The sequence below is a fragment of the Carlito syrichta genome, unplaced genomic scaffold, assembly GCF_000164805.1.
Source record: "Carlito syrichta isolate Samal-C Ts95f unplaced genomic scaffold, Tarsius_syrichta-2.0.1 Scaffold309858, whole genome shotgun sequence".
NCBI lineage: Eukaryota > Metazoa > Chordata > Mammalia > Primates > Tarsiidae > Carlito > Carlito syrichta.
In genome coordinates, this window is record NW_007253954.1 from 701255 (window position 1) to 724621 (window position 23367).

The window sequence follows — 23367 nt, forward strand, 5'->3', positions numbered from 1 at the left end:
TTACTTCCCCCATTTCAATATAACTACATTTTAGCAAAATAAAAGATGCATGATTAATGCTTCCTAGTTGCAGAAAACATAACCTATAAAGGTGTCACGTGAAAATCGCACTGCATGACTAACATGCTGCTCCAGGCTCCTCACATCCAAATAGCCTAAATGCTCAGGCTTGCCCAAAGCTCTTGCTCAAGAACATCAACACCATTCTGAACACTTTGCCTCAACTCTGTTTCTGTTGCCTTGTCTAGGGTTGCAAGACATGGTCTCTATCTGCGCCATCGCTGTGTCTCAAACTTGAGATCATTGAGCTCCTGACTATCCTACTTCACTTCCCTTGGAAGAGAGCATTTGGTCCTCTTATCCTCCCCTGAGAATTTATTGGTCAAGTATTTGAAGTACTACTAAGACTTCCTGTACTTTCCACCAAAGCAAGCTGTGCACTCAGGAGGTTAGGCCTTCCAGCTAGAAAGGAAGGTACACTTAATCACTCTTCCTTAACAGTTTGGTCTGGAGTCAGATGTGATATTAGAGTAACACATAATCTACTAAACCATCCCAGAGATATGGCAACATTTTAAAATTTAGACTTGTGTAGACAGCCTAAATCTGCAGCAGTGTTAACACTACACTGCTGAACATAGGGCTTCTCAAGGGCAGGATAGGAACAGAATTCCTCTGTTTATCATGCTCATATCCATATTGATGAATCAAATCTAAAGTCGTTTGCTTTCTTTCTCATTCCTTTACTCATTCAACAAATATTTACTAAAAACTATAATGGGCTAAGCACTGTTCTAGGTGTTGGAATACACCAAGTTCTCTGCTCGCCTTGTAAGTGATACATGAATATGATGCATATGCACTTAGAAGATCTCAGACTTACATGTTTCCAAACTTTAGAGCTGAGAGGTTCTTAGATCTCAGGTTTATTCTGATAATAAGTTCTAAGCCTTTGCAAGTATAGAAACAAAAAACTATACCTATTTATATGCTTCACTCTCTTCTCTTCATGTTAAAAAGAAATAGCCAAGTATGATTAACCTTCCTGCATTTTTGCTAAACCCCAGTTTTTATCAATGTATCTTCTAACTGCAAAATAAAGATTAAGCACAAGCATTCCTGAACTCCACTGAGAAAAATGCTTCAAAAGACTTCCTTGATAGCATAAAATGTTACGTTAATATTTTCTACATGTCACAAACTTTATTTACACTGGTAAAAATCATTAAAACTTCCTAAATGGCCTGAATGAAACAACACACAGCTATCATTTTTGTTCTTCCCAAAATCACACACCCCAGAAAAGCAAGAAAAAAGCATCACTTTAAAGAGATCTGGTTGCCCTGTGGGGAAGAGCAACAAAATGACTGCATTTCTGAGAGTGCAAGACGTGTCTGCTCCAACACCACCTTCTTTCCTGAACAGGTCTCAGCTGACTTTATAGATCTGAAACCTTAAAGTCATACATTACAGGATCCAGGGGGGGAAATGTGTTTCACGTGCTGGGATATCGAAGAAAGCAGTCCCAAGTCTCACCTAAAACTAAGAGCTGAGACTTCACAGTCCACTTCCCAAACTATGAGACATTTACTTTATTTATTTTAATAAGTCATTACTTTGGCAAAGCACTTCATGGCATGGCATGCGATTGAAGCCTAAAATTCTCAATCAGTACAACTCCAACATCTGAAACCAATTTTATATGACAATTTCCTTTCATTTTCATAGCAAAGAAAAAGAAACATTCTCCAATTATTATTTTAAGTAGTGATACACCACCACATGCTCCTGCAGGCAGGCATGGTGCCTATGACATAACAGTGTGCAGTAACATAAAACAAATTATTTCTACATAGCTTGTTAAGAGCTAAATCTTTGATCCACATGTCACCATGGAGTCCCACAGACCCAGGTACAACTTGGTCCAGTTGGTTTGTAAATTAACGTGTTTGGACGCATATCACTAAACCCTTATGCAGTGTGGAAATCTAATCAGTGGTGTCAATGGCCTTTGCTGCTTCACATCTTGCTACCAGATTTGCTGCTACTAGACCCTCCTTTCAGAATGTCATAAAGCAGGTTTTGATGTTCTGTAACCTGCCCTTGGGAAAACAATCAAAGTGTGTTTATGATTTGCAAAATAATACTTAACATGAAGCTATAACAAGAGAGGACCCTTTGGAAAACAGTAATTAAACTAAGAAGAGAATTGGGAAAATATAAGAACATAAAGGCATATTCTATCAGGGGTGCATCCTCATAAAGACAGAGAAAAAAGCTACTACAGGGTTAATTGTCCTCTAGAAGAGTCATAACTGCGATTCTAATTTTAAGTCATTATGGACTCTACAAAGTACTACTGCAGTGGTCCCCAAACTTTTTGGCATCAGAGACTGGTTTCATGGAAGACAATTTTTCCACAGACGGGGGCGTGGAGGGGAATCAACAGGCATTAAATTCTCCTGAGGAGCATACAACCTAGATCCCTCGCAATGCGCAGTTCGCAATAGAGTTTGTGCTCCTATGAGAATCTAATGCTGCCGCTGACCTGACAAGAGGCAGAGCTCCTCTCACTTCCTGCTATGAGGCCTGATTCCTAACAGCCCATGGACTGGTACTGGTCTGCAGCCCAGGGGTTGGGGACCCCTGTCTACTGAATTAATGGCAGCATTTTTTAGCAAATGAAATAAAAGCATCGGTTATAAGATATCACTATATCAAAAATATCTAAATATGGAGACATGGGAAAGTATATCATAGAAATCGAAGAAACAGTTCCAGCTACTTGGAAGGCTGAGGTGGAAGGATTGCCTAAGTCCAGCAGGTTGAGGCTGAGGTGGCCGTGAGCATGCCACAGCACTCCTGCCTGGGCGATAGAGACTCCAACTCAAAAAAAAAAAAAATAGAGAAAGAAAGAAATTGAAGAAACAAAATGGTTTTCCTTAGTATGGGGACAGATAAAAAGATACTATCTTGAATCTGTGCAATTCAAATGTTTCTCTGTTCCACACTGAAAAATAACAGAGAATTTAATAACAGAGAATTTAAGACACTGTAATTTAAGGGTAGTACTCTTTGGTAGATTTTCTACTGCAAACCATTTCTAGTGCCACAAATTACCAGGTTCCTAGAATGCATGGAGTTTTGAGAACCCCAAATTAGAAGTATTAGTGGACATCCAAACTTACCCTGGAAGTTCAAATCATCTTACTACTATTCAAAGAGGATAAATTTTGAAATGCACCAAGAGTGAAATAAATTCAATAGTATTAGGTGTGCTGGAGGTGTTAGTAAAAAGACAGAGAGAGTAAAGATAACAGGAAACATGTTTCCTGTTCTTTAATATCTCTCTCTTGCAAAGAGAGCATTTCCCTCCATATCAATGTCTTTCATAATCCTAGCTGGAGTTGATGAAGTCAGGCAGGCTCAGAACAGACTTTCTGTGAAAGGTACCACAGCACTTAGAAGTCTGCTGAGAACCAGTGAGAGGCCCAAGGGAAAGGGAATGTGGAATATGCTACTTAAATCTGACTATAATCTAGGAGTAAGAGGAGCCTGCAAAGACAGGGATAGCAAATATCTGCTACATATGCCACATTCTCCATCACAGCAGACATTGCTAATCAATTATCATGCTATTTCTTATTGAGACCATTCATAACCTCTGAATACTTCTCAGCATGTTCCAGGCTTCCATCACCAATTGTTCAGAGTTAACAATCAACATAAACATTTTTGCCACCCTTATTTTAGGTTATTTGTACTCCACTCAGGTTACAAGGTCAGGAAACTACTGTCCTAAAGACAAAGGGTGTGCATTGGTCTGGTATGTCTTCTGTCCTGTAGACCCCCAAGGTCCACTGGATTGGTGACAACCAGAATGGACAGCAAATTATGGATTCTTAGATGTGAGATACAGCTATACTCCTTCCCATCTGAGACAGCTATCATGAGATCACTTGCTCAGATTCTCTAGCCAAACTCACTTTGGGTCCCATAGGACACTGCAGTAGTCCATTTCTGTGTCTAGAGCAATTCTGCATCTGCAGATTACATAATTTGGAAATGAAATGGAGCTATGCCTTTATGCCTTAACACACACAGGCAAGGGGCTCAAAGGGCCTATTATAGTTCCACTACAGCAAAGTGCTCTGTAACAAAGAAAGAGGGCTCCAAGATAGTCACGGACTCCTACCTCTGCAACCCACAGACAATGGAATTTGTCAGGCACCAGTACTATTAAAAGGAACCTACTTAAGAATAGTTTGAGGACCAAAGATTGCTGTCCTGTGGCAGCTGAGAAATACTGCCCTCCCAGAGCTTCCATTCAAAGCCAAAGCTCCAAGTTTTCTTCAGTGACTGCAGCCAAGGCAGGAGTGTTCTTCCCAAGTGCCAAGTGAATGCTGAGGGATTTGCTTCTCTAGCCCCCACCTGAGAGGGGAAAGGAGAGTTCCAAAGGACACAATCCCCATGCTCTCCATGATTCCACATCAATTGTGTTGTCCAACTAAATACATTTTTCTCAGCTGTACAATGCTTATTTTTGTCATTGTTTGATTATAAATGAACACAAACACAAAGTCATTCTCTCCCTCTTCCAGTCTGGTTTCTTTAATTACAGGAAAAGCAAGATCTTTAGTAAAGGGGTATTACTCACTGAAGAAATACGAGTTCAGGTTAATTAGTTTCCTTATACAAAACGCTTAAAACTAGAAGTGTTCTGAATTTTTAATGTTTTTGGATTTTGGAATATTCGCTTTTTGCCTATCTATTCAGCTTCCCTAGCCCCAAAATCTGAAAATTGAAAATCTGAAGTGCTCCAATGAGCATTTCCTTTGAGAGTCATGTTGGCACTGCACTCAAAAAGTTTTCCATTTTGGATTTTCAGATTTTGGGGTTTTGGATTAGGGATATTCAATCTGTATTAGAAAGCACAAGAGAGAGATGGAATCCTCAAGGCAGACACATTTTTACAATGCTGTAAAGAACAAAGAAAAGTATTCACAGACTAAAGAATCAACAACCCGGCCGGGCTCAGTGGCTCAGCCTGTAATCCCACGCTTTGGGAGGCCGAGGTGAGTGAATTGCCTGAGCCCATGGGTTTGAGACCCGCCTGGGCAACTTGGTGAGACCTCATCTCCACAATAAATCAAAAAATTAGCCGGGTGTGGCAGTGCATGCCTGTAGTTCCAGCTACTTAGAAGGCTGAGGCGGAAGGATCACCGGAGCCCAGCAAATCGAGGCTGCAGTGGCCGGGAGTGGCCACTGCACTCCAGTCTGGGCGACAGAGTGAGACTCCAACTCAAAAAAAAAAAAAAAAAAAGAATCAACAACCCTTAAATCCACAAATTAACTTGTCCTAGAAACTAGCTCAGAATTTCCACCTGGGGGATAGACAGCAAATTAAGCCTCTCGATTTCTGAATACCTAAAGGAATCAAGGGGAAGGAGAGACTCTCAAAACTTTTGTAAAGAAATGCTGAAGATAAAGATGTTCTGATTAAAGGCAGAAGAGGCCAACTGTGTGAATCTCGGCCACAGTTCATCTGCTGGCTTGTGCAGACATGCTGATTCTGTACCTGTAACTTCGGTCATCAACCAGAGAAGTGGCAAATGCCTCAGAGAAACTTCTTGTGTTTGGTGATGGCACACATCAGTCAAGAATTTGGACAAGATGAAAATACAATCTGCCTGGGTCTGGAACTGAGAGTACAGATAGGTCTAAAGGAGAGGATAAATAAGCCATGTACACAGCAGTTTCCTTTGCAGTCAAACCAAATAAATGTTAAGTGAATTGCCCATTTTTTATATACTTCTAATATTTTGTACTTTTGTACAGCTTTATGGGTATTTTCATTTTTTAGACCTTGGGGATTTTTTAGCGAGCACTTTCTATTTCAGTAATTTTTACTTCAATGGGACTTTTGAGACGTACAGGGGACAACTGAACAATTTTAATAGCAATTTCTTTTACCAGAAACATTCAAACCAATATAAAGTGACTGATCAGAGCAAAGAGATATTAGTTCCCTTCCCTCCAACAATATCAACTCTTCAGATGGTTGGTAGCTAATTCACTGCAGGTATAAAGTATTATACCCATGTTGGTGGGCAATTAGAGGCAAAAATGCTCATATCAAATAACCCAATAACTACATGTCTAGGTATCTATTCTAGAGAAATTCTTGAACATATGCACAAAGACGTTCATCACAATGCTTTTCAAACAGTAAAAAACGGAAAATAAACATTGTCCAATGGGGTAAAAATAACTAAACTGTGGCATGTTGATAAAATGGAACACTATATAGCAGTTAAAATAGAGAAAAGTATATATTATGTATGATTACATACACACAGAGTAAGGTTATAAATATATGGGCAAGTAAAAAACCACATACCACCTTAAGAGCAGTCTTTAGGCTTCAATTATATTTACATTGTTTTATTTCTTTAAAAAAATCCGTGGTGACTATGGCCAAGGCTATTAGCATTTGTTAATGTGGGAATTTACTATATTCTGTACTTTTTCATATATTTAAAATTTTGACAACAGAAGTTAATCAATCAGAAAATAATAGTTTATCCCATGACTTCAGGGAAAAATTATCAGGTTAGTGAAATTTTGAGAATGTCAATGTATTAGAACCTACAATGTCTACTCTTGTAATTAGGTTTAAGACATCTAATAATATCATTCAGAAGCGGACCCTGAACATTTACCATAATACCATAAGAAAAGGATTGGCAGTAGCAAGATACTGATGGGGCAGGTGGAGAGGGGGCACAACATCAATAAGGGTACCTGATCTCAAACCAGGCAAAGTGGGGACCAAAGGGAAGCCCTAATTGTACCTATAGGATTACTGCTTCTTTAAAAAAAAAACAACAAAATACATCTAATAATAACACTATCTGCAAATGTGGTGAAACATTATTATCTTTTCAACACTAAAATTTTGTTGTTAGCTTAACTTCAGAAATAATAGAGCTAGAATGCACTACTGAATTATAATACTGCAACTCTGAGCAAATTTTGTGGTCAAATAGGGCATTTGTAAATCTGGCTCACTTCAACCTAATAACTTACTTATTATGGCTTACTTAATGAAACTTCTTGGTGTTTCATCCTACAAAGGGGATTTCCCCCCACTGCAAACAATAGCAGTAATGATGTTTTCACCTAAAAATACGCTTATTTCAAACCCAAAGATATTCAATCACTTCACTTAGTCTTTCTAGGCAGCAGAATAGGAATTGAAGTTTTATTTAAGAAGTGGTTTGACCCACACACGCCCACTTTTCAGACTTGACTTCAGTTGGTGTTGACAACTGTTTTTCAGGCAGATCCAATCAAGAGAGCTTCTTTGTGGGCTAGATCTGGGCAGAAGTGCTGAAGCACTATAGCAGGCACATGGATGAGAATAACAAAGAAGTGGAGCACAGGTTGACTTTCTCTGGCCTCAGTCTTCCCAAACTGGTTCGGGGCACCACCCAGAAAGCTAAGGAACTGCACGTTGCTCACCACTGCCCTAAAACTTTTGCCATAAATGAGTCCTCCTTTTACCAATTTCTGGTGCTGATAGTAGCAACTTTCCTGATCTCGTCCCTAAATTTCTATTTGTCTCTGAATGCCCTGTGGTTCAACACTTTTGAAATTCTCACTACTATTCTGAGAAAACTAGATATAATCACTGAAGAATATGGAAATAAATCCCAGGACAGCATATGGATGAATAAGCAGAAACTCAGTTCACACAACTGCTATAAACAGTCCCCATCATGACCAGTGACTTTGACAACAGTCAATGTTATTGTGCCCCAAGCTCTCTAATAACTAAATCATATTATCTCACTTAATTTTCACAACCACCCTATGAAGCTAATCTTATTTTACAGAGGAGGAGAGAGAAATTAGGTTAATATGCCCCGGGTCATACAATTAGTAAATGGTATCCTGCCGTCTCAGGTTACCTTTTGGATGGCTTTTCACTATCAAAATACTGCTCATAATTATTATTTGGCTTCTATTTATCTTAGAAAAATAGTGTCACACGTACATTATACTACAGTTTAGAACAATTATGAAGGACAAACATAATTAAGGAAACTTGCACGTAGATCCTTGGACTGAAAGGCTCTTGGAGATGACCTATCCCAAGGGATGACTCTACAGAACTGGAATGTAATACCCTAACAGAAGTTGTCCACGATATTTTAGATTTATTCAATTCTCCAAGCACCAAAGAGGAAAGACAAAATATCTTTTGGCTTAACCTATGGGAACATCTACTTACTGCTGTTTCATTAAGGAATACAGGGGCCAAGTGAAAAGCAACACTTATGAAAATACACACTGGATACATAAGGCAAAGGTGGCCATGGGGACAACTGGATTGACATGACTGGTAAGGCTTAGGAGGAAAATAAATACCCAAAACTGGTATCATTCAACAAAGGGATTATGGAAGAGGAGGCAAATAAATACTCAAGAATCAACTGCCCTTTATTAGAACATAACTTAACTTGGGTTTGATTGCTAGAGGCAGAGAATCTTTGACTAGACGTATTTTATGCTTCGAATCTAAAACTTGCTGTTCATTTTAACAGCACTGGCTTCTGTAATCAAAAGAAAATAAAGAAAATGGGTCACTAGCTTTGAGATTATACCACTTAGGAGGGCAAGGGCAATGAGAAACATGCCTTCAGAGGGTTTCTGGGCAGAAAACTGAGGGAATCTCATCAGAGCCAAGATCACCATGTTTTCAGAGTCACTGCCTAAATAGACAATGACACCAAAAGACTCTGGGCAGTCCCGCCTGGGCAGCGAGACCTCATCTCTACAATAAATCAAAAAATCAGCCGGGCATGGTAGCGCATGCCTGTAATTCCGGCTACTCGTAAGGCTGAGGCGGAAAGATCGCTGGAGCCCAGCAGGTCCAGTCTGGGCGACTGAGTGAGACTCCAACTCAAAAAAAAAAAAAAAAAAAAATTTTAAAAGTAAGAGGGATAATAATGTACTGTATAAAATCTAGAATTTATTTGCATAAAGAAAAAATAAATCAACATAAATCATCTAGTCCTACCTCACAACTGTTTGTCTACCTGCCTCCATATATACACCTTGGCAGATTTCTGTTGTATTAATATAACGTATTATACATAGTCCCGCCCCTCCCTTACCAGTGGGGACACATTCCAAGACCGCAATGGATGCCTGAAACTGTGGCTTGGATAGTACTGAACTCTATATTTACCATATTTTTCCTATACATTCATACCAAGTTTAATTTATAAATTAGGCACTGTAAGAGATTAACAATAACTAATAATAAAATAGAATAATTACAACAATAAACATAAAAGTTATGTGAATGTTGCCTCTCTCTGTTATAATACCTTACTATACTTTACTCGCCTATTTCCAGACCTCAGTTGACCTCAGATAAATGAAACCACTGTGGAAAGCAAAACCACAGATATGAGGGGACTTGCATATTTTTTTAAAACCTTGCCATTACATGCTGAGCAGTTTCCCTTATCATTAAAATTTCTTTGAAAACATGACTTTTTACTGGCTGCAAGATACTCTGTTGTGAATGTGTATATAATACAACTATCCTCCTTTAAGCTGTTTATAATCATTGACTTTTAGAGACAGCATTACAAAGAACATCCTTGCACATAATTCTTCATCTGCATCTCTGAACACTTTCTAGAGGAGAGTCTGAGGCTTTGGATACATATTGCCAAATGGTTTTGGCCACATTCTGTGGGTCAATCTGTATCTCATACTTAGGTCAATGCACACTTATCAACTAGTATGGCATGGGCATCAGTGAATTACAGCCAATGATGCAGTAGTACAGGAACATGGGCCTGGAGTCCCAGCTGTGCCATGTCAGGAGTTAGCCCTTTAGTCTCTAAATCATAGGGGAAGGGTCAGATTGGCAGGGCGATTTTTATTGGGAAGGCTAGGGGAAGCTCTTTTTCACCCACTGGGAGTTGGTAATATTTTGACAGATAATACAGCTTCACTGGGGCATGCCCACTGAACACCAGCCTGTGTTGGAGTTTCTACCTGACCTTCTCTTTTCCAGGCTGGAAAAAACCTCAGTTATTTTAGTCTTCCTTCATAGTGTCTTCATTGTTTATCAAAAAGTTCAAGTCTCTTACAGATTTCCTAACATGGCCTGCAAGTTGTGTTTAGTAAAGATCAGATTAGGTCAACGGCCTAAATTTGACCTTTTAAGCAATGGCAAAAGGGACAAAGAACAAAATACAAATCAAAGGAGAAAGTATACAGTACATGTGAACACAGCTCAAATGATGAAAAGGGAACCAGTTTCTAGATAGTGGGATGAAAGCATGACATCAACTCTCACTGGCATAACCAATGATTGGACAAGGGGTAGCGAACAGTCATCTCAATCACACACACACCTAGAGGTTGGCTGCTCCTTACTCTGTCTCAGACCCTATATGCTTGCCCTGTTGTGGAGCTTATGGCAAGACTTGGCAATCATTTGATTTTATCTGCTTCTCCTACACAAACTATCAGCTCTAAAAAAAATCTGGCTTATTTGTTTAATCATCTCAGACTCCAGGCAAGAATTTACCCCAGAGAATACACTCAACACACATCTAGTAAATCACACACCAACTTGCCCGTCACCAACTGCATTGCTTCGCTGAATGATACATCAGATACTCAAAGCTTGTTATTTCTTACAGTTTCAATGTGGGATTATATACAAATCCTCATGTCTCAATGCCAGGGAATACATAGTAAGATAGGGAGTTTCAGAGATTGCAGAGTCTAGAGATGTTGGTTGTCCTGCAGTGACTGTGCTTCTCTTATACAGTCTTTAGGGAGTGTGGGGGGAAAAGACAGACAAATTCCACTTCTAATCATTATTGCTTCTGCCACTTTCCTACGCCCTTATCACGTAAGTGCACAAATGGCAATGTGAACCCACCATTGGAATTGAAAACCCCAATAACTTCTAATAAAGTCTACTAATATAGTCACTGAAGTCTAGTCTCCCTTTTTACTGGTTCCCTCTCCCAAAGCTTAGCATCTAGCAGAGCGGGCACCTGAAAATCCAATACTCCCTCTACTATATATATGATCAACTGTAGTGAAAGAAAGAATGCAACATCCTTCTCTCTTCCTTCTCACATCTTCAGGCCCAATGCCCAGACACTGCCTCTTTTCCCAGTGCCTCCCCATTAGAATACAGAAAACAACTAGAGGACTAATGTCTCATTTCACCTCCTCATCTTCCAGCTAGTTTGTTTGACAGTTGTGTAGAAACTGATAGTTTATTTTGTCTTTGATTCTACTACTTTAGCATGCATTTCTTTACATCTATATTTTAATAAACCATTCCTTCTTTGCACTCCAAACACAGACGGGCTCAATGCTTCAAGAACTGAAAGAACTGCATCCTGGTGACCACACACAATACAACTTGAATCTTTTTGTGTGTGTGGTGAAAGGAGAATACTTTTTTGTGGAAGGATAGGGGAATTGATCCAATTAGGATATACAAACCAAATAAAGGGATAAAGGAAACTAGTTGAATTTTTAGCTGCTTTTCCTAGATGTCTTCAAAATATTCCTAGCACCAGATCAGCAGTTTGCAGAAATCACAAGAGCTGAGATGAAGCCAGGATAGCAAGATTCATGTACAATTTAACTGGACTCAAACTCACAGCAGCAGAGTAGAAATTCACCTTTCCCAAAGCAGACCTCAAAACTTATAGAAATGTAATATGAAGAATCTGATACCACTTACTGAAGCCTTGGCTTTAGAGATTAGAAACAAAGCAGAAAAAATTAGGCACAGTTGTCAAATCCTGATCTTTGCCTTGACTATTTGATGTCACTACAGCTTATGGTGTCTGTAGCTCCATTCACTTACTTTACAAACTCTGAAGCCCAATAAGTATTTTCTGGATACTTACAAGGATGGGTTAGGTGACACAACTAGTATATTTGCTCCTAGGCAGAACAGCAATTAAAGAAGATTTCTTCCTGTGTTGATAAGATTGCTGTCAGCATAATACATGTATACACCCACTTGATTTTTCTCCTCTCTGACGACCTACTCCTTACTTTTCCCAGGATTTAAAAATCATGTTAACAATAAGCAAATACAGCATGGCCAGATGCCTTTTGCGGTCAGATGGTTCATTGTTTAAAAAACTTCAGCTTAAAATCCAAAAGATTGTTAACAGATGCAGTTTCTGGCTGGAGACTGGGAAAAACCTCATTTAAACAAAAGAGTATGTTGTGATTGGAACTAAAAAGGGAATTACCTTTAAAGATAAGCACCACAGACATTTCCTATTTGAAAATTCCCCCAGCCCTACCAATAGAGCCTTTTTTGTACCCTTAATTAAAGTTAAAAAAAATTTGACAGTGGATTGCTGTCTATGACAACCCATGGCTGACCAACCAGTCTGGTAACTCTCACACTTGTTTGGTTTTTCAACAAGGCCTCAATATCCATCTCTCCCCCAGATTACTCAATTAGGCAAAATGCCTATTAATTTCTTTCTAATCATTTTAGCCCCAAAAATACTTTTGCTGCTTTCATTTTGGCTCTGGAAATGGGTTTCCAACCAGAGACTCAGATAGAGACATTTCATAAATGAACACAGAATGTGATAAGCAGACTGCTGGGACTCAAGTCACTGCTGGACAGGAAAGAGCCAGTTGGCTGAGCCCAGCTTGGCCCCATGTTCAGGTCCCAGGCTTGTTTGCATCCACAACTCCTGTTCATTTTTACATGGAGGGCTTGCTTTTCACCAACTCATGCTGTCTGTTTCTGTTGGCTTCAGCAGGCCCTTATTCTATAGCTTCACTATGTGTGAGAATGTCTGTAGTGCCCTGGGTTCTAATCTTGAAAGATGGAAAATGTGAAGGGGCCGTAGGAGTGTAGCTTTCCCCCAGCCTGAGAAATGGATGTGGTTTGGCCCGCTGGTGATAAGCCTGATTTGAAAAGGTTACTCGAGAGATGTTCCAAGGAAAATAATTTGTTCATAATAGTAAGGATGGCCACCATGAGAATGGGTAGCCTGTCTTTCAGGAAATCATATTCTCTGAAAAGAGGTAAACATCATATCCTTTTCCTTGTTAGGTTTTTGTGCTCTCCTATTCACTGTATATTTCCTGCAGTGCCCCAAAAGCTCAGTTTCAGACCAAAGGCACAGTAATGGTCTCTAACAGTGCTAGAAGCTCTAATCAAGAAAATCCTTGGTCAAGCAATGCTAACATCCATTTTTAAGTGAGGCAGATCTAGAAGCCCATGGGATTCCCTAGGCAGTTAAGATGGCTTTTCCCACCCAGTCATGCCATTGCTAAGTCACATAAGGAGTCCAAGCTGTTGGAATGAAGCTAGCAGAAGTGCATTCCCAAAGATCTGTGCAATCTGGCCAGGAACTAGCAAAAAGGAACCATCTGTCAGAAAACAGAATTTTGAGGCCAGTGGCCACATCCATATCTATCCTCCTACAAAAAGCCCCCCCCCCATGCACACTCAAGTCGAGGTTTGCAAGGGGATCCGATAGGCCTGGAAATTGAAAAACGAGCAGCAGCTGCAAGCCTGAGGTCATTACTATCCTCCAGGGTTTGCTTTTTCTAATCTAAGGGGCAGTAGTTTCCATGATTAACTTTCAATTGCTATCCAGGGTGTAATAAAATCTGGGAAAGAAGAAAACTTTCTCCTCAGTAAGCTGCTCCCATTTTCTTGCCCTTTTCTTTCTACCAGTGTGTATCCTCAATCCTTATTTTGTATTGTTTCCTACTTTTGAGAAAAAGCCTACACCGGAATGAGCCAAAATAGACAATGTTTTCTGTGCATATAGGTAGTGGAGAATTTCTGTCTTGGGTTTAGTGGCAGGTTTTTAAGATGGCAGTGCAAAAGCTCCCTTACTTCCAAAGACTATACAATGTCATCACTTTCAGAAATGAACACATTTTACTTCCATTTTAAAATTCTTTCCCAGTGTATTATACACATTTCTTCAGCTTTGACAATCAGTTTAACAAAAGAGAGGTTTTCTAGTCAGTAAGATGTATTCCAAGAGACAGGGAAACAGAGGAAAGAAAGATGCAAGTATTTCACAAAGATGTCTTACTGGTTACTACTGGATTAGGAAGCCGTAAGGCTTCAGTTTGGGCTGACTTGATAGAGGGTTAGAGATCTGACTGGGGTTACAGCTGAACACATCTTCAGCAAAGGCCACCAGAAGCAAATCTGACACATAGTTTTATAAATTACAACTGCTCAGGTGGAAAATTAATGTGCTTTAAGTTTTTTGACAGTGCTCAATATAACACTAATGACAACTCAGTGGTTCAGTCATCACATATTCACTTCAAAGTATCAGATGATGGCATTATAAAGCTGATGAGACATGGTGCCTCACTAGGCATAAAGTGGGGTGAGGGAGCTAAACGTGCGGGCTCACTACTAGAGAAAGTATCTTTCCTGAGAAAGGAAGATGCTCCTGGGAGAGAGACAAAAGGCAATTACATAAAGCACAAAGAGGGGCCACAGGTGCTGAAAGCTGCCATGTGGGCAAACAGAGGTCCCAGGCTGCATACTGGTCACCCATAAAAGGTTTTCCTGACTGATACTGGTGTCTTAAAAAGACATTGAATTGTTGTAGTTTGTTCCTGTTTCCCTGGGTCGAGAGTGAGTAATCCAAGTGTCTGTTGCCTGTTGGAGAGAGGTAGCATTTCTTAGGTGCTAACCCTGCCCTTCCTGCCTACCCCATCTTGGTTTATGTCTCTGTCTGAATAGAAGTTAAAGTGGCAAACGGTGGCCTTGAACAGAATTAGTCCCCAGAATAGGCATGAGACAGTCTAAGAATCCGCCACAAGGATTAAAAGCAGAGTGAATTTTATTTCAGGAGACAGAGTCACCACGGAGTGATGCCTGGTGTCACAAATGCTGAGAAGAGCTTTGGTGTCTTCCTGTTTCCTGAAGTAACAAAATGACCAGTTTCAAGTGGGAAGTGATTGCCCAGATTAAAGACTTTGTTCCTTGCAGTGGGTGTGGCCACTAACACGAGATACAAGGGCAGTCCTAGGTATATGACTCCTGGAATGCGTCCCTGAAAGTGGGGGTGGGGGAGTTTGTGTTTTCTTTTTCTTTCCTCCTTTGGATTGGGAAGTGGCTGAGAACTCCCTGGGAACATGAGGACAAGGCCACACCTGAGAGATGGCAAAATGCAAAAGTTGTCAGAAGGTGGCCTCAGAGGGCTGTGAACCCACAACACCTGTCCTAATCCACCTGCATATAGATTATCATATGAAGGAGGGTGGGGGAGGGGGGAGGTTCCTGTCTTGCACAGGTCAATGTTATTTTGGGTCTCAGTTACACACAATTATGAAGGATGGTTACAGGCACAGAGAGGCCAGCGAAATATGGATAAAAACATCCAAGGGGTTGGCACTGGCTACATGTAACACCATGGCCACAACACATGTTCAATAGGGTTTTCACATTATGAAGAACTGTCTAATTTTGGTGGCAAAATAGGAAAGCAAATGGAATAAAAAAATGATAATTTTCCAGTTAACCATAATCACAATGAATATCTTACCTTTTTCTTGCTACAGTATATTTGCCATTTTTTCTCTGCTGGAAGTGCAAACATGGCTTCCCTGTGCTTGTCTGTAAGGTCGAGTTCGTCCTGGGGGAAAAAAAAAAAGTAATGAGTGTTTCATAAGTTAAATGTTAGTTCTATTGGGAATATTATCAGTATCATCAAGGGTGGGGGGAAATCCCAACACATATTTAAATAAAATTGAAAAGGTTCCAGAAGCTAAGTAAGGTTCATGTTACCGTTATTAAGAAAGCATGTCCCTGGTAGGGGCTAGGCATGAAAGTATAGCAAGAGGGATGGGGCATGACCCTATAATAAGTGAAGGTCAGGGGAAAGAATACCAGCACAGACAGAATTATCCTGCACTACTGTCTACTGTTGTGTAGGGTCTATTGAACAATGAAAGCCATCAAACCTTAGGAGTTAGGAGGAATCACCATATAAGATGAGGGTTTGCTGGGGATGGCTTCACAAATACTGACTACCAGGTTGGGCTCCTAAGGACTTGGGGAAGGGAGCAACTGACACAAAGGCCAGGTGTAGTGACAGATGTGATGTTTGCAGGACAATGGTCAGCATAACCAAAGCACTGGGTATATTCAAAGAATCATCAGATAAAAGGTTGGTGAGATAAGAGTGACCAGTGTGGAAAGCCTTAAATGCCAGGCTAGGGAGTTTATTCTCTTGAATAAGGCGAACCCATGAAGTTTTGAGCAAGGGAGCAACTCCCTCATAGCATAAACGGCAACTGAAATATGCTACCTGCTTTAAGTGCAGGTCTTTTCTCATTTACTGTAGTTTTGCAACAACCCCAAGAGGTCCACTCACTATTATGTCCACGCTGTAATACAGCTCCGGGAAATTTAGGCTGGAGATTGAATATATCACTTGCTCAAGACTGCACACCAGACAAATAATGGGGCTAGGTATTGAGCCCAGAGTTGTCTGGCTCCATATTATGAACTCTTAGATCAGTGTTTGGAAACATTAATTTTATAGTTGTGTACAGCTTAAGATTAAACCCTAAAGGAAGGAAATTTCTAAACATCCATAACTGATAAAAATAATGGAATTAATATAAAGTGCTTAGAGAAAAGTTCTTGGTGTTTATCTCACCAACAAGGGTACCTACATAATGAACATTTGTATACCTAACCCTGAACTGTACCCCACATAAATAAAATAATTTTTTTAAAAAGAGTTCTTGGTGTTTAAATAAGAACTCAATCCACAGTCAGTGTTACTATTAGTATCGAACATCTGGTATTTTTTAATTCCCATAGAGAAAGTTATTTAGTTGAGGGTGGTAGATTGGTGGGTATAAGACTCAAAAACAAACAAAAAAAACTATATGGCTGGGGGTGGTGGCTCACGCCTGTAGGCCCAGCACTTTGGCAGGCCACAGCGGGAGGACTGCTTGTGTCTGGGAGTTTGAGACAAGCCTGGGCAACAAAGGGAGACCTCATCTCTACCAAAAAAAAAAAAATCAAAAAATTAGCCAGGCATGGCGGTATGTGCTATGCCTGTACTTCCATCTACTCAGGAGGCTGAGCTGGGAGGATCACCTGAGCCCAGGAGGTCAATGCTGTGGTGAGCTATGATTGTGCCACTGCACTCTAGCCTGAGACCGAGACCAAAAAAAAAAAAAGGCCAGGTGTAGTGGCTCAAGCCTATAATCCCAGCACTTTGGGAGGCCAAGGTCAAAGGCCCAAGCCTATAATCCCAGCACTTTGGGAGGCCAAAGTCAGAGGTTCGAGACCAGCCTGAGCAACATGGCGAGACCTCGTCTCTACAATAAATCAAAAAATTAGCCGAGTGTGGTGGCACATGCCTGTTCCAGCTACTTGGGAGGCTGAGGCGGAAGGATCACCTGAACCCAGCAGGTCGAGGCTGCAGTGGCCATGATGGTGCCACTGCACTCTAGCCCGGGCGACAGAGTGAGACTCTGACTCAAAAAAAAAAAGAAACCCTATAAATTAAAATACCATAATGTTTAAATCCCTGAAGTATATATCTCCCCCACCTTAGAATGGATTCTGTGTATATCTGCTGTTCTGCAATACTCATAAACATTCAGGCTTATAATATTGCCTTTGCACTGATCATATACTGCCACCTCCATTCAGTCATCAAGTCCTATTACTTCTTCCTGAAAAACCTCATTTTTCCCTTTGCTTTTCCCTTTGTTTCATTCCCACTGAAACCACTCACATTTATGTCCTAATAACCTCTCCTTTGCTGCTGACGACAGCTCCTACTGTTCTTCCTTGCCTTTCCAAGCATTCCTTTGCAGCAAGGCCAGAACTGTCTTAGAACAGTGGTTCTCAAACTTGAGTGAGCATCAGAATCACCTGGAAGCCTCCTTAAATCTCTGATCACCCAGCATTTAGAATTGGACAGGTGGGAGGAGGTATAAGAATTTGCATTTCTAATAAGTTCCCAGGTGTTGCTGATGCTGCTGGTCTGGGGCCCACACTTTAAAACCACTGCCTTAAAGATAGAGCACCTGTGCTGTTTTGAGCTCCCAGGTCAAAAACTTTCATTAGTTCCACATTACCCGTAAGATTAATTATCCACTCCTTAGCCTGCCTTTTGAAGTCTTCCATTTATAACCCCAACTTACTTTGCCAGGATCACTTTTCTAGATATCCCCTCACACCCTGTCTTGACACATACACCTCCAGGGCCTAATCACAACCTAATTTAACATGCTAGCTTTTCTGGGGAAGTTCTTAATCTCCTCAAACCTGTTCTTCCTTGTCGCCAGGATGAGAACATCATGTCTCTTGCAAGGTTGTTGTGAGGACTGGCAACACCAACTAAGCATGCAGTGTTGCCTGGCACAAGGGTAGCAACTGGACTATTGTTATTTCATCCTTTAAACACACATCCGTTGCTATTTTATTTTAAGAGCAAGGTAAACAGTTAACACACACATACATACACACAGTTATACCCTAACCACAACAAACTACCTATTAAGAATTTCAACACAGTGAACAACCAGGGAAGGAATGAGGGATTTTTACAGAAAATTCCAGAATAAGAGAACAAGTTAAAAATGTCAGATTTTTGGCATACAGTTACTATACATGTGAAGTAGTTATTTTTCTTCCTTTTTTAATTTCCTGTTATTCACACCTGCCCTCGCCTACTGATGAATGGGGAAAATAATGGTGACATAAATCACTTCTCAACAATCAGGTCAGTTATTCAAACAGCTCAATAATATGTTGCTTAGTTTTGAGAAAATGTTTTTGATTTGTGAGAGAACGAACAGCAGTATTAAGGACACATCCTAGGCGGGGCTCGGGGGCTCAGCCTGTAATCCCAGCACTTTGGGAGGCCTGAGCCCACGGGTTTCAGACCCCTGGGTAACTTGGTGAGACCTCATCTCTACAATAAAAAATTAGCCAGGCGTGGTAGCGCATGCCTGTAGTTCTGGCTACTTGGAAGGTTGAGGTAGAAGGATCGCCTGAGCCCAGCAGGTCAATGCTGGGGAGGCCATGAGTGTGTGACTGTACTCCAGCCTGGGCGGCAGAGTGAGGGTCCAACTCAAAAAAAAAAAAAAAAAGGAAAGAAAAGAATGCATCCTAAATAATAGAGTGGATAATCTTAATGGTGAAATAAAGATCAAAAAAGAAAAAAGAATGCATCCTTTACTACACGACAGCACAGTTTTGCTAACTGAGCAGAGGTATGAAGAAACGTGTGAATCCTAAAACCTAGAAATTCATAGCAAAGTTTTAATATGATTGTATTTTGCTGTTAGAGGGAGATAACTTCTGCTTCTGCTGAGGTGCAAAAATGACCGATTTTGAATTGAGAAAATACAGATGAACTAGGATTTAGAGGCAGGTGATTACATGGAAGAAAAGAATTTTCAATGAGTAAAGACATTTTTTAAAAATTGCTATAAAGTCTCTGGATATAATTTTGGATTATAATAAGAAGAGGGGAAGAAATAAATGGATACTGATAATAGTAACACTTAACAACCATTGAGCACTTTCTGTATACTTAATAGTAGTGTTTTATATGGATTAATGTATTGTATTCTCACGATTCAATAAAGTGGGTAATATTGCATTTTCCAGGAAACTGAGTCACAGAGAGGTTAAGTAGTTTGCTTAAAGCAACAAAGTTAGTGAGCAGTGGAGGAGGAACACATAGTTACACAGTGTTCTCGATCCCTTTACTGTTCATTCTGTCAGTTGATCATCAGATAGGTAGGTAGATTCACGACACTGATGCAAACATGAAAATGTGTCCATCAACTGACTGACTGTTAGCAGAAAGTGGGGTGGTTTTGTTGTCAGACATCCCTGAATTCCCGAGCTTGCCCTTGTGGACTGTGCAACCTTGGACAAGTTACTTCACCTCTGAACAGCAATTTCTCCATCTGAAGACAGAAGAATAATATATTCCTGATAGTTATCAAGAATTTATTCATGACACCCCCCAAAAAATTTTGTTGAATATCTACTAAATGCCAGGCAGAGGTACAGGGACCAAAAAGGTGTCACAGAGCCTTGTGTGGGCAGAAGGGAAATCAACTAGTCACACTAACCCAAGAACAATCACACACTAAGCTGAATTTTAAGAGCCTACTTGCCATGAGGAAAGGTAGGACAGTGAAGGTTTTCCCAGGGAAGTGAAGAGAGCTTAGAGATAAATAGGAATTAAATTGGTACAAAGCACTGCAAACAGTGAACAGCAGCCTCAAAAGCCACTGTGAACTTAGGGCTTTATCCTAAGGGCAATCTGAGGTCACTGGTGGATTCAGAGCAGAGTGACATAGATTAAATTAGATAATAATTGGGAGTGCCTAGGCACAACGCCCAGAATGTAATAAGACCCCCATCCTTCCATTCCAAAAGTATCTTTGCTCTGACTCATTCTATTTTAATGATATGACTGAATCAAACATGCAAGACTCTAAAAGACCATCGCAGCCTTATGAGATCAATCAACACTTACTCGCTGTCCTACCCATTCCAGGACCAGGACCAGATATTATAAAGAATACAGAGATGAATAACAGACCCTGATTTCAAGGAATTTATAATCTAGTAAGGAAGACAAGATAATACAAGGATTTAGCCATTCCTTTTCTTTTCAGGATAAAGTCCAAATTCCTTAGTAGGTAAAAGACCTTCATGACATGGCTTTTGCTGGCCTGCCTCTCCCACCTCCTCCCACAGCAGCACCTTACAGCACTTCTGATCCCAAGTTGTCAACTGCTGAAACTTTGCACAAGTTGTTCCCCTTTTCCAGGAAGCCCTTTCAACCAAGTCTGAGGAGAAATCCTATTCAGCCAAGCTTTTCCAAGGCATTATCTATACCCTTCCAGGCAGCTGATCCTGACTTCCCTGGCCCAGGCAGTCCCTCTGTGCATCACGGCATTTATCACATTGCTACAGTTATGTTATTGGCATGTCTGACTCTCATTGTGGACTCATTCCCAGAGGACAAGAACTCAATTTGTTCTACTCATCTTTACATGTTGCAGGTTCCTAAAACAATCGGACATAACAGGTGGGTCAAAAACAAATAAAGTGGGAAGAAAGTAGGGAAGCTGGGAGGGAGGGAGGGAAGGAATATGTAAGATATAAGATGAGCGATGCATTTTAAAGATGAAACCTATTTTTTTAGGTAAAAATGTACATGCAGTGAAATGTACAGATCTTAAATACACAACTGTTGAGCTTAGCAAAGGTATACGCTAGAGTGGTTGTAGCACTCTACACTTTAGAAATCGATGGGTAACATTTTACAGCCCCAATAGGCAGCAGTTCCAGTTACTCCACATTCTCATCAATTGTAGCTATCCTAGTTTATGTGAACTGTTGTCCCAATGTAGTTTTAACTCCCACTCTCCTGGTGATAACTGATTCTGAATATAATTTTTCACATGTTTTTTGGCCATTCATACATGTTCTTTTTTGTAAAGTATCTCTTTAAATCTCTCATCCATTTTTATTGAGTTGCTTGTTTTATTTTTGTTGATTTAAAGTAGTTGTTTAAGGTAGTTCTGGAAACATGCCCTTTGTCAAAGGTGTGTACTGGAGAATATTTCTCCTAGCCTGTGGCTTGCCTTCTCATTTTGTTAACAATGAATTTTGATCACCAAGGGTTTTTTAAAATTTTATTTTAATGCAGTCTAACTTCTTAATATATTATTTATAATTGGTGCCTAAATTTCCTCTGAGAAATCTTCGTAATTTGCAGACCAAAAAAAAAAAAAATTTCTATGGTTTCCTCTGGAAGTTGTAGTTTTAGTTTTTAAGTTCCTATGTTTGAATCTATAGTCTACAGACCCTATTCCTGGATAACATACAGTTGTTTCTTTAGTTACAAAACAGCCAGATTGCTTTTGCCCTGTCTCCTTCAGCTACTTACTCCCATTTAGATACATTACTGGGCAGGAAGGAAATAAAAATACAGTTCATGGGAGAAGGAAAAAAGGATAAACTACAAACTAACTTAAATATCATTCTGACAGATAAGTTGATTTAAGTTCTAAAGTTACTTCAAAGTAATATTACAGGGGATTTTTCATTTTGATAATGAACTCAAATACAGAAAGGAAGGATTCATGGAAAAGAAAGTAATGAGGATCACTATATCTCAATAATATCTTTTTATATGAATTTCTTAGAAAAAGTAAATCTATAGAGGCAGAAAGCAGATCAGTGTTTGCATGAAGCTAAGGCAGGGGCAGAGATGACTACAAACACACAAAAGGAAATGGGTTGCTGGAAATGTTCTATAACTACAGTGGTGCTAGTTGAACGATTGTATAAATTAAAATTCAAACTGTACATTTGCAAGAGGTAAGTTCTACAACATGTAAATGATCCCTCAATAAAACTGCTAAAAAAAAAAAAAAAAGAAAAAAAATCAAGCATGCCTGTTGGAACCCAGGAAAACAAACAAAAATTTTATGTAGACATAATAGAGGATATATAGCTGGTGTACATAGTAAGAAAATTCAGGTTGAACATTAGATAAACCAAGGAGTTGGTTTAGATGAGAAATTGGAAAGGAGTGCATGAAGAAGAAAGAAAGGAAACAATGTACCCCTTTAGAGTAAGAAGCTCAACCTGGGAGATGTTACAATTTCAGACACAGCTTTTGTTTGAAATCAAAGATCACTTCCGTGAAATAATCCTTATCCTTTCTTTCAAAATTACACAAATTCTATTAGTACTATTCCAATAAGGCCAAAAGGCTAAGTTCCCCTCAGCGTCTCTTAGTAGTTAAATTAAGTGACATGTTAATATGACAAAAAATTCTTAAGAGCCTTTTCATTTTTTTGTTTTGTTTGTTTTTTCCTTAGTGGTGGCACTCCAGAAGAGTACAGTAGCTCCCCCTTATCCAGTTTTGCTTTCACTGTTTCAGTTACCCTTGGTCAACTGTGATCTAAAAATTATAAATTAAAAATTCCAGAAATAAACTACTCATAAATCTTAAATTGCACACCGTTGAGAATCTTGATGAAATCCTGCTCCAACTTGCCCAGGACGTGAATCATTCCTTTGTCTGGCATATCCACATGTATACACCACCCACTCATTAGTCATGGACATCTTCTGCCCCTGACATCTGACCATCTATGTCCTCATAGCTCAATGATCCAGGGTCACCCAAAGCAGACAGTGCTCCTTCTTATGTTTCATCACAATGTCAACAGGAGCATAATGCTATGCTGGGATGCCTGTGTCATTCCCCTCCATCTCAT

At 39.9% G+C, this 23367-nt stretch overlaps 1 protein-coding gene across 3 annotated transcripts in view; it reads right to left on the reverse strand.

The window, feature by feature from the left end:
- Positions 1-23367, reverse strand: part of DAAM1 (dishevelled associated activator of morphogenesis 1) — a 181390-nt gene that overhangs the window by 62365 nt on the left and 95658 nt on the right. For all 3 annotated transcript variants that reach the window (XM_008068063.1, XM_008068062.1, XM_021717559.1), the window contains one exon: positions 15621-15710. In XM_008068063.1, coding sequence (XP_008066254.1) covers positions 15621-15710 — 90 coding nt within the window. The remainder of the gene's footprint in view (positions 1-15620; positions 15711-23367) is intronic.